The 12,850-nt window shown below is 44.0% G+C and overlaps 1 protein-coding gene and 1 long non-coding RNA gene across 6 annotated transcripts; both read right to left on the bottom strand.

The window, feature by feature from the left end:
* Positions 1–440: 440 nt before the first annotated feature.
* LOC130389369 (uncharacterized) lies at positions 441–2,801 on the bottom strand. 5 transcript variants are annotated; one of them, XR_008896544.1, is made up of 4 exons: positions 2,573–2,801; positions 2,127–2,420; positions 1,266–1,336; positions 441–716 (listed from the first exon to the last, which is right to left on the bottom strand). It is a non-coding gene; the product is annotated as an uncharacterized LOC130389369 (long non-coding RNA). The 5 variants fall into 5 exon arrangements; XR_008896545.1 differs by having other exon boundaries at positions 441–713; XR_008896543.1 differs by having other exon boundaries at positions 441–694.
* A 4,485-nt stretch (positions 2,802–7,286) lies between these two features.
* LOC130389076 (overexpressed in colon carcinoma 1 protein homolog) lies at positions 7,287–12,850 on the bottom strand. Its single transcript, XM_056598740.1, has 5 exons — positions 12,767–12,850; positions 9,767–9,791; positions 8,385–8,420; positions 7,563–7,636; positions 7,287–7,291 (listed from the first exon to the last, which is right to left on the bottom strand). The coding sequence occupies exons 1-5, from the start codon at positions 12,804–12,806 to the stop codon at positions 7,287–7,289; spliced, it is 180 nt and encodes a 59-aa protein (XP_056454715.1). The 5' UTR covers positions 12,807–12,850.

The raw sequence follows: 12,850 nt of genomic DNA, 5'->3' as shown, positions 1-12,850 counted from the left end.
AGCTCTGTGCCTCACCTTTTCTACACAGTGACAAATGTGATGGGCTGCGTGTTCCTAGTCCCGCCAATAAACGCTTTCGCAGCTTGGGTAATACTGCCATCTAACGGACGCACGAGGTATTACAAAAAAATTCTCAGAACATCGCCTCAAGATTTAGGACTTTAATGCGTGTCCCCCACCGATGGAAGGCTTTATGCAACAGATTTTTAATAATCCTATAAAAATGCCTAGAGTAGTTGCTAGAAAGCACTTCCAACTGCTTTTCAAAGAATCAACATATGACATTGATGCAAGTGAGGTGTTTGCACTGAAATCCCTTTTCACCCAATAGCTTGCAGCCAACTTGCCTAAAGATTCAATTTTCTTCTGTTCAATATGAAAACCTTTTTCTGGATTCATCAATAAAATGCAAATATTTGTAAATAGTTTTTATTCAAGAAGCAACACAAGTTAAAATAATAGCAACCATTTTAGTTTAAGTATTAACAGGAAAACCATTTACAAGGGAGATGAGGTTTGTGGACAGAAAGGTAGAGTAAAATGACTCAGGAGTGGCAGCCATGATGAGAGCGGGTCCAATTATTGTCCAACTGCTAAGGAAAGGGCTTCGACTCTTCCTTTCCCAGGCTCCTTTAGCACGCGGTACACTGCAACACCATTTACAACTGGCAGGAGATAAGACGATTCCTTGCCGCTGCAAAAGTGATACCAATCTGCTGTTCAAGAAAACAAAAACATGGCCGACAAGAGACTTGGCTCACATCATTTGGTTAAAGGAGACATTATACCACCAGGTGAGAGTGTGATTAGCCTTTTACAAGCCGTTTTGAAAAACTGCCCCACTCGTGGGCGTGTCCACCTAGATCTGTGCTGGATAGAAGAGCAACGTTGTCATGATGTCATATGGGGCAGATTCTCGAACCGGCTTGTAAGGCTAATCATACTCAGACCTGGTGGTATAATAAGTCTCCTTTAATGTTCGGGACATTGAAGCTTCATCAGGCTAGACCCATGTCCGTAAAGTTGCATAATTATGCAACTTCCCCATCCTCATCTGTGGTGAACTACTCTACAACAATTAAAGTAATTTCACACTGGCATTTTTGTCTCCCATTAAAAGCAGGGCAAACGGTAGCAGCATCATACTTCATGCACCATCCCTTCCATCTCCAGGATTTCACAGATACATTTGATTAACAAAGTAGAACAGGCGTACATAGCCCAAAGAGCTCCAAAAGGTCTGTCCCGAAGTTACCTTTACCTACCACAAGTGGGCGTTCAATGGAGTCATCAGGCAGAGAATCCTTACTGTCCACGATCAAAAACCCAGTTACAACTATCAAACAAGGGCAATGTGTCAAAGGCATTGAGTTACTATTTGAGGAGAGTGAGAACACACATCATATACTTAGCCATGTTCTACAAACCGCATCATATATGAAGATTCTCAAATTAGTCCAAAACCTATTTTAGTCTCACAGCTGTATTTGCAAGCATGTGTATGATTTATATTACGTTTTATGCTCAATAAGCCTCTTCACCACTCAGTCAGTGATCGAACAGCGAGTCAGCGACTAGTGGGTCTGGAGGAGTCGAGTCTGAGAACAAACGAGAAGAATCAATTTGGTTCGTTCTTGTTAAAAGATTTGTTCGAACTGATTCGGTCGCGAACGACCCATCACTATTCAACCCCAAATTTTGGCACTTTACTTGTACACATTTCTGTCGAGGGCCATTTCAGCAACCTTGGTCCTAGACACACATGGACCCTGCCCTTTGTGGATCCATGAGGGCAGAAACACCCGCATCTACAAAAGTTTGTGTCGTACTGAAGAGGGAGTGCCATCGGTTCATCACGTCGAGGCTATAGGCCCAATCCCAACAGGCCTCTTGTTGGGATTTCTCAAAATGCTCCACTTTGAAATAACAGACCAGTGGGATGCCGACAAACATCTTTTCTCTAATTTACATTACATTTGATCGTTTACCCACACGCAGTAGCCACGGCTCAATCGTAGGGACAGTTTGCCCTATATAAGCCTCCAGTTTGCCCTATATAGGCCACTGGTCCACATTACAATTACAATTAGGGCATTTAGCAGACGCTTTTATCCAAATCTACTTACATCGGTTAATACAAACATTGACGGCAGAGTCAACGATGCACGGCGACAGCCAGCTCGTCAGGAGCAGTTAGGGTTAAGTGTCTTGCTCAGGGACACATCAACACTCAGCTAGGAGGAGCTGGGGATCGAACTAGCAACCTTTCGGTTACAAGTCAACTGCTCTACCTCCTGAACTAAGCTGACCTGTGACCTCATCCCCCGCCGTTCACAATGAGGACGTCGTCGGTGATATATGGGGGGGCAGCGGGCCCCCCCATACAGTCAAGTTAAGTCAGTCATCAGCAAGGCATTGTCCTGTAACAAAATACATTCAAAGTTTGAGGGGTAAAAGAATAGAGACAAGGGAAAAGTGTAGCACACAAATGTCCCAACAACAGCTCAGCAGAAGCCAACAGCCCAAATCCACTGCACCCATCTTAAATAATAACAAATATGTGGTTACTCACTGTGGTGTTCTTTGTTGAAGACCTTCCTCTGGTGGAAATGTTTGTCAGGATTGTTCAGTCAAAAGTAGCACACAAAAACACGTTCATAAGTAGCGGTGGGTCCCTTTTGAGTTTAGCTGAAATTGACGGAAAACGCGAGCGCACTATCTGGTGCGAAAACCTGATGAGCGAGGCTAAAGACATAACAAATAAACCATTCCTACGTGAGCACCTTAATATAGACGTGTGGGTGCGTGTGAGAGACAGGTGAAGTTAATTAACGAGTTAACGAGGTGGGCGTATGGGAATGAATGCTCTGGGATTAGTTGTGAGCCAGAAGGTCGAGACGAGAACGAGAATTAATTAGGAGGTCACCTTTATTTGGAGCCAGTAGCCAGTAGACTATTAAAACCGATATGTAGACTTAATGTCTAAACTGGGAAGGAAATCAAGGCATACAAAACATTCCATCGCGATTGGACTGATAATAATCAAAGTGTCCAGACTGTGTGGTGGTGGCATCAAGATGAACGGTTAAAAATACTGACCTGCCTATTTAGAACATATAAAGGCCCAGGATATAATTAAAGGATAATTATTTCCATTGGCTTTGTAGTCTACAGATGTTTTTTGTTTGTTTGATATGTCGGATGGCTGTTCAGTGTCGAGTACGAAACATCCCCATTGTCATGTTTCACCAAACTATCAATCCAAACAGGAGCGGAGCTAACTTTCCTAGCGGTGGCGGCACGCCACTGCTGAATACAGGAAGGGGAAACACGGAAAACGCTAAAACCGTATCGCTATGATCAATAACATCCATCAATCAAGATACCACTGGAAGCAAGCTCCGCAAACTGTGGAAATAAGAAGGCAGAACGGCCCTGAGCAGGGCGGGGGTGGAGCATATGGGTGGAGGTGCGGGGGGGGGGGGGGGGGGGGGAGTGATGGGAGACAGAGCAGCTGGGAGGCGGCTGGTGGATGTGACCAGAAGCACAGAAGATGTGATTAGCATGATGGTACTACGTGTGCTCCATCACATCGCCTTTCACACTCGCGCGCGCGCACACACACACACACACACACACACACACACACACACACACACACACACACACACACACACACACACACACACACACACACACACACACACACACACACACACACACACAGGAACAGAGATCCCCATCAGCACCAGAAAAAAGCAGAGAGCAAACACTTCTTTGTGTTAACTCCCTGAGTGAGTCTATACCATGGAAACCTTGTGCTTGGTCGCTGATGTTTATTTTGATAGATAACCCACTTTGTGCCTTCTGAATTTATTATTGAGAAGGCACGTTCATCCAAAGTGAACTAAGATACATGAAGGAGCAGTTGTGTTGTAGCCTGTATGAAAGGTATAGACACGGGAGCTGTAATGAGAGTTATAGCCTGTATAGGTCTAGCCATGGTGGCGCTAATGAGCATCATATAGGTCTAGCCACGTTGGCAGTAATGAGAGTAATAGTCTGTATAGTAGGTCTAGCCATGGTGGTGGTAATGAGATATATAGCCTGTATAGTCTAACCATGTTGGCGGTAATGAGCAGAGTAGTTCACTCCCCAGAAAATGCTGTGTGAATGACAGGAGAGTGGGGATGGGTGGGTGAGGGGGGGCAGCCCTCCCCCCCCCCCCCCCCCCTCAGCCCTGCCAATTCACCCCTCCCAGCATGCCTTCTCCAAACACAGCCCATTAGCTAGTGATTGATTACTAGACTGCAGCACAAGACTTCAATGATGACAAATCTTTGATTTACCCCTCGTGTTTCCCTAGCGAAAGCATGCAATCTATTGATTGTGTTAGATATTTGTTTCATGAAACACACCGATCAATAGCCACAGCTGTAGTGTGTAGACGATATGTCTATGTCTATGTCGAACTGGGAATATAAACTGGATGGTGTAGTTTTTCAGTTTGGGTTTAGGTGAATGGTGACGTGCTAACCAAGTTTAGCATTATATTAATCCGTAATAATAAAACCAACTTGCTTATCGTCGTCAGCGTGTCCTTATCCTGTAAAGTATTACTGATGACATGTAGGGTGCAGTATAGGGTGGTCTGGCTGATAGGATCTGGTTTCCTCCCAAGGCCATCCGTGAGCGAGATTCGTAACCTGTAACTTCCCATTCATAAAATCATCGCTTCGGATGAATGCCTCCGCTAAATAATACCAATAAAACACTAGATAGAGGCTTCCTATAGTGCTGTCTCAAGCAACTTACTCCATTGGCACATCACCATCGACTGCTCCCCTGTTGCACGCCGGTGCGGCACAGCCCTTCATAAGACGTCACCCCAGGCTGTTATTATTCATCTCCACTCTACACCCAACCCCCGTCGCTAGTCTAATTAAAGTGGACAGCCGGTGGCGCTCTGCGTTTACCTCCGGAGGAGCCCTTCGTAAAGGCCAGGGCTGGACAGACTGACAGCGGGGGAGACAAGGGGCTGTTTTGCATCAGCCTGCAGCACCTTATAACGCGTCTCATCATTAGTTTCTCAACGATATGCTTGTTGAGGGGAAGATCGTGTCGCTTCTGCAAAGAGAAACTCCAACAGGATTCTCACGATATTCATTGAGGAAAAATCAAAACTGAAACCCTCTGCTATGCTCAACGATTAATTATTGAAAAGACACTTCCATCTCAGTCATGTTCTGGAATCTCTTTAAGAAATCATGATGTTCCTCTGCCGCTTTACTGCGTCTGCTGTTTGGGGAGATGCACAGTTCTTCTCTGACAGCGACTGTGTGGGTGTAACATTGCCTGACCTACAGCGACCACTGAAACAGTCAGAAAATTCTACCACTCTAGTACTATTGTGGCTGATTCCCAGCCCTGTCTCCTAACTGCTATTGGGAAATTTCTATTTTACACGACACGCTTTCCAGGCAGAAAGGGTAGCTGCCTTCGATCAGAAAGGGTTTTCTGTATCAGAACAGAGTCTGGATCTCAAGCTCGCATCAGCTTGGCCTACATCCTCTTCCTCTAGGGCTTGTGTTAGTAGAGGGGGCTGTCCATTTATTACAGAGGATAACCGTGGAAAGAATCCCCTTAGATCCTAGACTGTCCATGGCTTGTGATGCATAGGTATTGTTGTATAGTATTGACGTAATGGTAATAGTTTTGTTCAGCGTGTAAAAACTGGAAAAAATCAACACATATAGCAACACTTTATGTCAGATTGTGTATAAAATACATGTAAAATACATTTTTACACGGGACTTTCAAAGAAGTAGGGGATCAAGGTACATACTGTTTATTCTGCTTGCCTTCGCCATGGCATATAATATCATCAGTTGTATTTTCTTTACCTTTCATTGTTCACATACAAATAACATATTTTGGGAGATATATTAATAATATTAAAATAATGCTAACATTTAACATTAACAACCAAAATAAAGCTGTGTATAAACATGAATATTAATATCATTCTGATTATTCTGATTATTAATATTATTGTTAATATTATTCAGAATTGGTTGAAGATGGTTTAAGGTCTTAGAACTAGACCTAGAATTTGAGCTCCACAGGAAAAATAACATTGTGAGCAAGAGAGAGGGAGAGGGAGAGAGAGAGGGAGAGGGAGAGAGAGAGAGAGAGAGAGAGAGAGAGAGAGAGAGAGGGGGAGAGAGATGGAGAGATCTGCAGAGCATCATGAGTCATATGCCATAGTTATATAATCAGTCTGGGACAGTTAGGTGTCGTCTCGATCCATCAGACTAAGAGGTGGCTGGTGGCGGGGTGGCGGCGGTGATCACGTTCCTTTCACACATTCAAATGACTAATCCCACAATCTATAGCACCAGATGTATAGAAAAAAAATAAAAAAATCTGTTCAAATTCAAAAACCCAATACTGAAGAACCATTAACAAAATTGGCTCTATGCTTCCTTTACCAATCCGAACGCCTTCCGCGTGAGGGCCTGAGGTCTCCCTCTCTCTTTCTCCCTCCCTCTCTCTTTCTCCCTCCCGTCTCTTACTCCTCCTTCTTCCCCACCGTCGCCCCTAACAACGTCCTCTCTGAATCCTTAATGTCTCTGCCCCGTCTCCGAGGACACTCCCTCAGCGGTGTGTTCTTAGCGCGGGGGGGGGGGGGGGGGGGGGGTCCGGCATCCCGGTAGCTGTCACATCGGCCGCGACCTCTCGCGTCCTCCAGAAAGAAAATAGAACAGAGGCGCTTGGGAGCCGTCGCCCTAGAAACGCCAAGATGGCCGTCGCGGTGGGCTGTGCACGTCGGTCTGCCTTAACGCCCCCCCCCCCCCCCCCATCTCCTTGGGCGGTGAAGAAGGGTGAGGGAGGACGTGGGTGTCGTGTACAAGGGCACCCATGCGTCAAAGCGCCACCCGTGCTGCCACCCTGAGACAGAGTCCTGGCAGCAGTTTCCATCTCTGCTGTACAGTTTGAAGGCACGAGACTTGTACTGCTGGATAGCTACTGGTGGTGGTGGAGGTGGTGGTGGTGTTTCCAGTGGTGGAAGGGGTGGGGGGTGGTGCTCAGCTCAAGCACTTCCTCCTCCACCTCCTCTCTGTGCTTGCTACGAGGCTCAGGTGTGTGAGTTTCAAGGGGGAGGATCCTGCTTGACACGATACATAGAACATTAAGTAATCATGTGCCCTCTTGGAGCAGTATTCTCTTTTGAGAACAGAAAAAAAAAAAGTATTTTCCCAGTACCTGTGTGTGGCGGCCTGAAGCTACTCTGAAAGAGAAAGGAGAGGAAGAGCACTAATGAGATACAATTACTGCCATTACTGGCTGTGATTGGCTGACTTTGTTTTTCTAATAGCCAATAACTACATGCTCAAGTGACTTGTGTATAAGAATGCATTCATGAAGGATCTTGGTTACCCTGGACACAAAATACACACGAGAGTCCCTTTCCTTTTTAAAACACATCGCACATCACACTGCCCTCAGTCCCATTGGTTTGACTGTTCAGCAGCACTGTGTTAGGTTAGGTCTACCTTTACGCGTTGGCTTGGACTGACTGGAAGCCACTGTTGTCAGATCTGTTGGCAGGCCGACGTATACCCCACCGTAGTTCCTGGGAACAGCAAAAGATATGTACGTACAAGAGAATACGTTGAGACACAACACAATACAAAATAGTGGCTGTAGAGGCATTTCAAAGAATAAAAAATACAGTTCATAGACATGTTAAAGTTGCGATGTACATTTAAACTATTTCATAGCTTAAAATGACCTTGATATATCAGTAGTCAATGCTGATTGATTTGTTTCTCAATAAGGTTATCAAAAAATCACTTCCTCCTTCTATGAAAAATACCCAGAGACAGTTCGTACTTCTGTCAATGTTTACAAGAATCATACACATTGGGACTAACAGCAATGATTTTTTCTTTTGAGTGATACCACAAAGTATTTTTTCAAAGTAATTACTTTGGAATTGTTCAGAATAAATGTACACAATGAACGAGAGAAAACCAATTGATTTGTTGCAGTTCTTTAGAAACAGCAGAGTATGCACAAAGACACATCTAAAAAATCAAACAGCATATATTGCTGTATAAAAGTACAATGAATCTTTCAAACAAAAAATAATGGAAAAGTAGGAATCTATGAGATTTTAATAACAATGTTTCACTCGCCGCAAAGCTCACAGTATATATATACACTTATCATTCAGAAGCATCGCTAAGCCTGCGAGAAGTACATCTACGATCACAGATATAGGGATCTCTTGGAGGAAGGAAAAAATATATAATCTGCATAAATTACCTTAATTTTTTGACTAAATAAAAAAGATCACACACACACATTGTATACGTCACCTTCTTTTTTCATCATCGGCTGTGGGCTCTTCTGTCCTGGTTCAGAGAGGATGCACATTTTAGGTAATTTTCATCTAAATCCTTTGAATAACAAAGAGATTCCTTGTTCTGTGAAACGATTTTCTCCGAAGCCTGTCTAAAAGCTACGTGATTCTTTCTGAAGCATCTCTGATTCTTCTTAATGCCTCTCATTGTGTTGAAAAAAGTGTGTTTTGTTGACGAGCATTGTTGCTTGGATGCATAATGGCCTTACTTTTGTTTATGTGAACAGTGGAAACGTGTGCACAAGACGGCTAAAAAACACATCACTGTGCAGTACGTTTCTTATAGTGTTAACAGCCGCAAACAGAAAAAAAATGACGCAAGGATGGATTTGTCAAGGTCAGAATTGAAAAGCTGATACAAGCGTAATGTAATCACTGGCGGAAATCGTACTTTAGCTGTCTGTGAGTGTGTGTGTGTGACGTGTGTGTGTGTGTGTGTGTGGGTGCGGGTGTGTGTGTGTGTGTGTGTGTGTGTGTGTGTGTGTGTGTGTGTGTGTGTGTGTGTGTGTGTGTGTGTGTGTGTGTGTGTGTGTGTGTGTGTGTCAGTGGAGGGGGGCATTTGCAGTGTTTTGCTGAACAATGCTAGGAAATAGTGATTTTGCCAATTTTGTGTCTGTTGCTGTCAGCCTTCACACACACACACACACACACACACACACACACACACACACACACACACACACACACACACACACACACACACACACACACACACACACACACACAGACCCTCATTGATCTTGGAAATGTTTTGAAAGCACATGCTGGGTGACTGAAAAGTGAACACACAAAACAAGTGAAGGCTGTGCATTGTTCAGAAGAGAACATATTCAGTATCTATTGGACACATATGACGGCTGCTGAAGTCTTTTATGGAGGGGAAGGCTTAAGCAATGCCATTCAGAAACCCTGGATTGTCTCCTGGACAATATGGTGAAATGTTCAAGAGCTCTCATGGAAGAATGCTGGCTGGAAAGACCTAGGGCATCAGATGTTAACATCAGAAGAGTCTAATGTTTGCAGATCGATTTGCTGATAGGATTACAATTAAGGTGAAATACATACTTCTCGGTAAATATGTATTTAGGCAATATATAGGCTAAGACAACTGTGGCCAATTCAAGGAATTGATGGCTTGAGAATTGTTCTCCTTTTTCGATGGATATGGAGATTCAGATGGATTCATTATATTAACTTTAGACGACCTATATTCAACGTTCCATAAGTTATTTATAGATACTAATATCAAGTCATTTAGCATGTAATGGATGGCCATGAGCTAGTGTCAACATTGGAAGGGATGAGAAAGAGTGGATTAGAATTTGCAGGTATACTTACACATCTTTGGAGGAATCGGCTGGTCCTATACACAAACAAGAGACAAGCAACATACAAACACAAATCTGTCATTACTACATTTCCCCAATGGAAGAGAGCCAATATCGTCCTGTTTCGTGTCAGCCCATGGCTGGGAGAAGAACAGGAGCTAATAAAGAGTCGTCATGTTCTTATCAAAGACCCCTTAGGGGGCCATTATATAGCATAATACCAGTCTCTTAGAGAGAGTAGATGTTAAATATAGCAGAGTACATCGTTCTGTGGAATAGGGCCCTACTCCCTGCATCATAAGTGCAATTCTTCTTTCATAAAATAATTACCTGACAGCTCCGAGAAAAAAATCGATTTTGCTTGGGCTGTTTTGTTTTTTGTCAATTTCCCGTCCGTTCAGTGTTCTGTTCTGACGTAATTCAAGACCACTCATTTCTATAATACCTAGCGACATACACCCTCTGACCCACCCAGAACCAATCGGCGAGAATAAAGTGGATTTACCCAACTCCATGGTCACATGGCCAACGATCATAGACGTACAGACATACTAGGGAACACATCCTTCTAAAATATACAACAAGTGACCATGACCCTGAGAATCTCTATTGTAAAAGAAGAGGCATTTCCATTCCCACCCCAGAGAAAAACACTTTGTGCAATAAACAGCTCAGTCTGCTGACATTACACAGGGAGCTATTCAGAAGTCCCACAAAAGCTCATTCATATTCCAGGGTCTACATTTGCCCTGCACAAGAGCAGCGCACCGTGGCGCACACATCCAGGCTGTGGGTTTTTCAAGCCTCCTCCACTTTGAATTACGGGACTTTAACGCGACGCACTTGAGGACAAAAACAGCATTTAGATTATCGTTCTCAGTCACTTTTTTTTAAAAAATCAACAACATTGAAATGAGTGTCCCATAGAAATAATGATCAATGGATAAGAGAGAATATATATGGTAATAATATGGTTTGGTTTACAGGGTTTAAGGGGGGGCAGAAGGGCTTTGGCTGCGTTGGGTGGAGGAATAATAAAACAATCATAGCGCCTCAGCTTCACATTTGTCATGATGACAGGTTCCCATACTTCCTTGTCCTTAAGCAGAGCGCTGACCTCCAGCAAGACGCAGGAAGAGGACCGACTTAAGGTCATGCAGATGACGGCATTCCTCCACTTTCCATAACGGCTTCACAGGCACGCTTTGGGTGACTGATTTGTGCAATCAGGGTATAAAGGGACAACTGGCCGACTCTCACACACTCAGACACACACACACACACACACACACACACACACACACACACACACACACACACACACGCATCTGTCTGTGGCTCTGGTGAACAAGGAGCGAGACTGAGCTGTACTTGATTGGACACAAGTACACTCATACATACACGTAACCGCGCATACACAGTCAACCACAAAGCACAGACACACACACACATACGAAAACACATTTAAACACACAAACAAACAAAGAGGTGCAGCTACAAATCATACGAAAAACGATTTGTGTATTTATAAGCTGTTAATAATTACTGCTTCCATTGAGTTTGATTAATACTTTTGGTAAATGAGCTTCACAAGGGCATGGAGACCCAGTGAATACAGACGGAGCAGGGTCTAAGTAGTCTAAGACCTTGAGCTGTATCGACTCCACGGTAATGCCCCTCAGGGCTTTATGAATGACCTGCGGATGGACTGTGTTTAAAATGTGTCTCTGAGGACAGGTTCTAGCCAGTAATAACCAATGCGGACGAAGAGGAGCTAGTGTGGGGACCCTTCCTGTTGTCTCTCATTCCCATATTCCAAGGAAACAATGTGTGATATTTTACACACACACATACACATTAGTACGATACATTACAATTGTCAAACACTCACAAATACAAGAACAAACAAATACAGATGCACCATCAGACAAACACACAAACTCACAGAAACACATACATCACACACACCCGCAAACAAACAAATACACACACACACACACACACACACGTTACCTCCCCACACACACAAATAAATACACATTACAAATACACACATTACAATTCTCAAACACTCACAAATACAAGAAAAAACAATTCTCAAACACTCACAAATACAAGAACAAACAAATACAGATCACAATCTGTATTACATCTGTATTGCACAATCAGACAAACGCAAAAACTCAGAGAAAACACACACACGCACACACGCAAAACAAACACCTTCAAACAAACGCACATATAAACCCACACAAACACACACATACACACAGATTACACACACTCCTAAAGAATGTCTTTGTATCCTCCCAGACACTTTGGTTTAAAATCATGAAATTCCGGTGCTAATGGTGCTACTTCCTGGCAACCAGAGGAGGTAGGGAAGACCCTGAGGCCCTGTCTAATAGACTAACTGGTCACCTGCTCCACACACACACACACACACACACACACACACACACACACACACACACACACACACACACACACACACGGACACGGACACGGACACACGCACACGCACACGCACACGCACAGACCCAAGCACAAAAACCACATGATGAAGTCCAATCAGAGTTGAACCACGAAAACAAGGGTTCCACATTATAACCATCGTTTGGACCATAGCAACAAACCCACACACAGACACATCCACTGATCACCTACACAACACACACACATGCTGAACGCCAGGGGAAATCTGACATCTGAATGGTCATTTACGTTAAAAGAAGCCCACTGAGAGAAGCTAAGGCGGTGTGTATATATGAACCATATTGACATCCACACACAAGCGTGCACACACGCACACATGAAGGGTGACCCACACATACACATACATACACACACACATACACCAACACACAGAGGGGAACACATCCACAAACCCAGAGGCTGACAGACACACACACACACACACACACACACACACACACACACACACACACACACACACACACACACACACACACACACACACACACACACACACACACACACACACACGTACCCCCTCCAGTGCTGGCGGCTGAAGAATTGCCACAACCCATGTTGCATCGATGTGGCCACTGTCCCGGTCCGATGGCGATGTGCA

Source organism: Gadus chalcogrammus, chromosome 9, assembly GCF_026213295.1.
Source record: "Gadus chalcogrammus isolate NIFS_2021 chromosome 9, NIFS_Gcha_1.0, whole genome shotgun sequence".
Lineage (NCBI taxonomy): Eukaryota > Metazoa > Chordata > Actinopteri > Gadiformes > Gadidae > Gadus > Gadus chalcogrammus.
Note: the sequence above shows the minus strand (reverse complement) of the source record. Positions and strands in the feature narration are given on the sequence as shown.

What these genes read in the sequence shown, in the direction of transcription:
- LOC130389076 (XM_056598740.1), bottom strand. Translation starts at nt 12,806, where the DNA reads ATGGGTTGTGGCAATTCTTCAGCCGCCAGCACTGGAGGGG. An exon ending in AGCCGCCAGCACTGGAGGGG is followed by an intron (nt 9,792 to 12,766) that starts GTACGTGTGTGT and finishes GTTTGTGTATAG; the next exon opens with GACCAGCCGATTCCTCCAAA. An exon ending in GCCGATTCCTCCAAAGATGT is followed by an intron (nt 8,421 to 9,766) that starts GTAAGTATACCT and finishes TCTCTGAACCAG; the next exon opens with GACAGAAGAGCCCACAGCCG.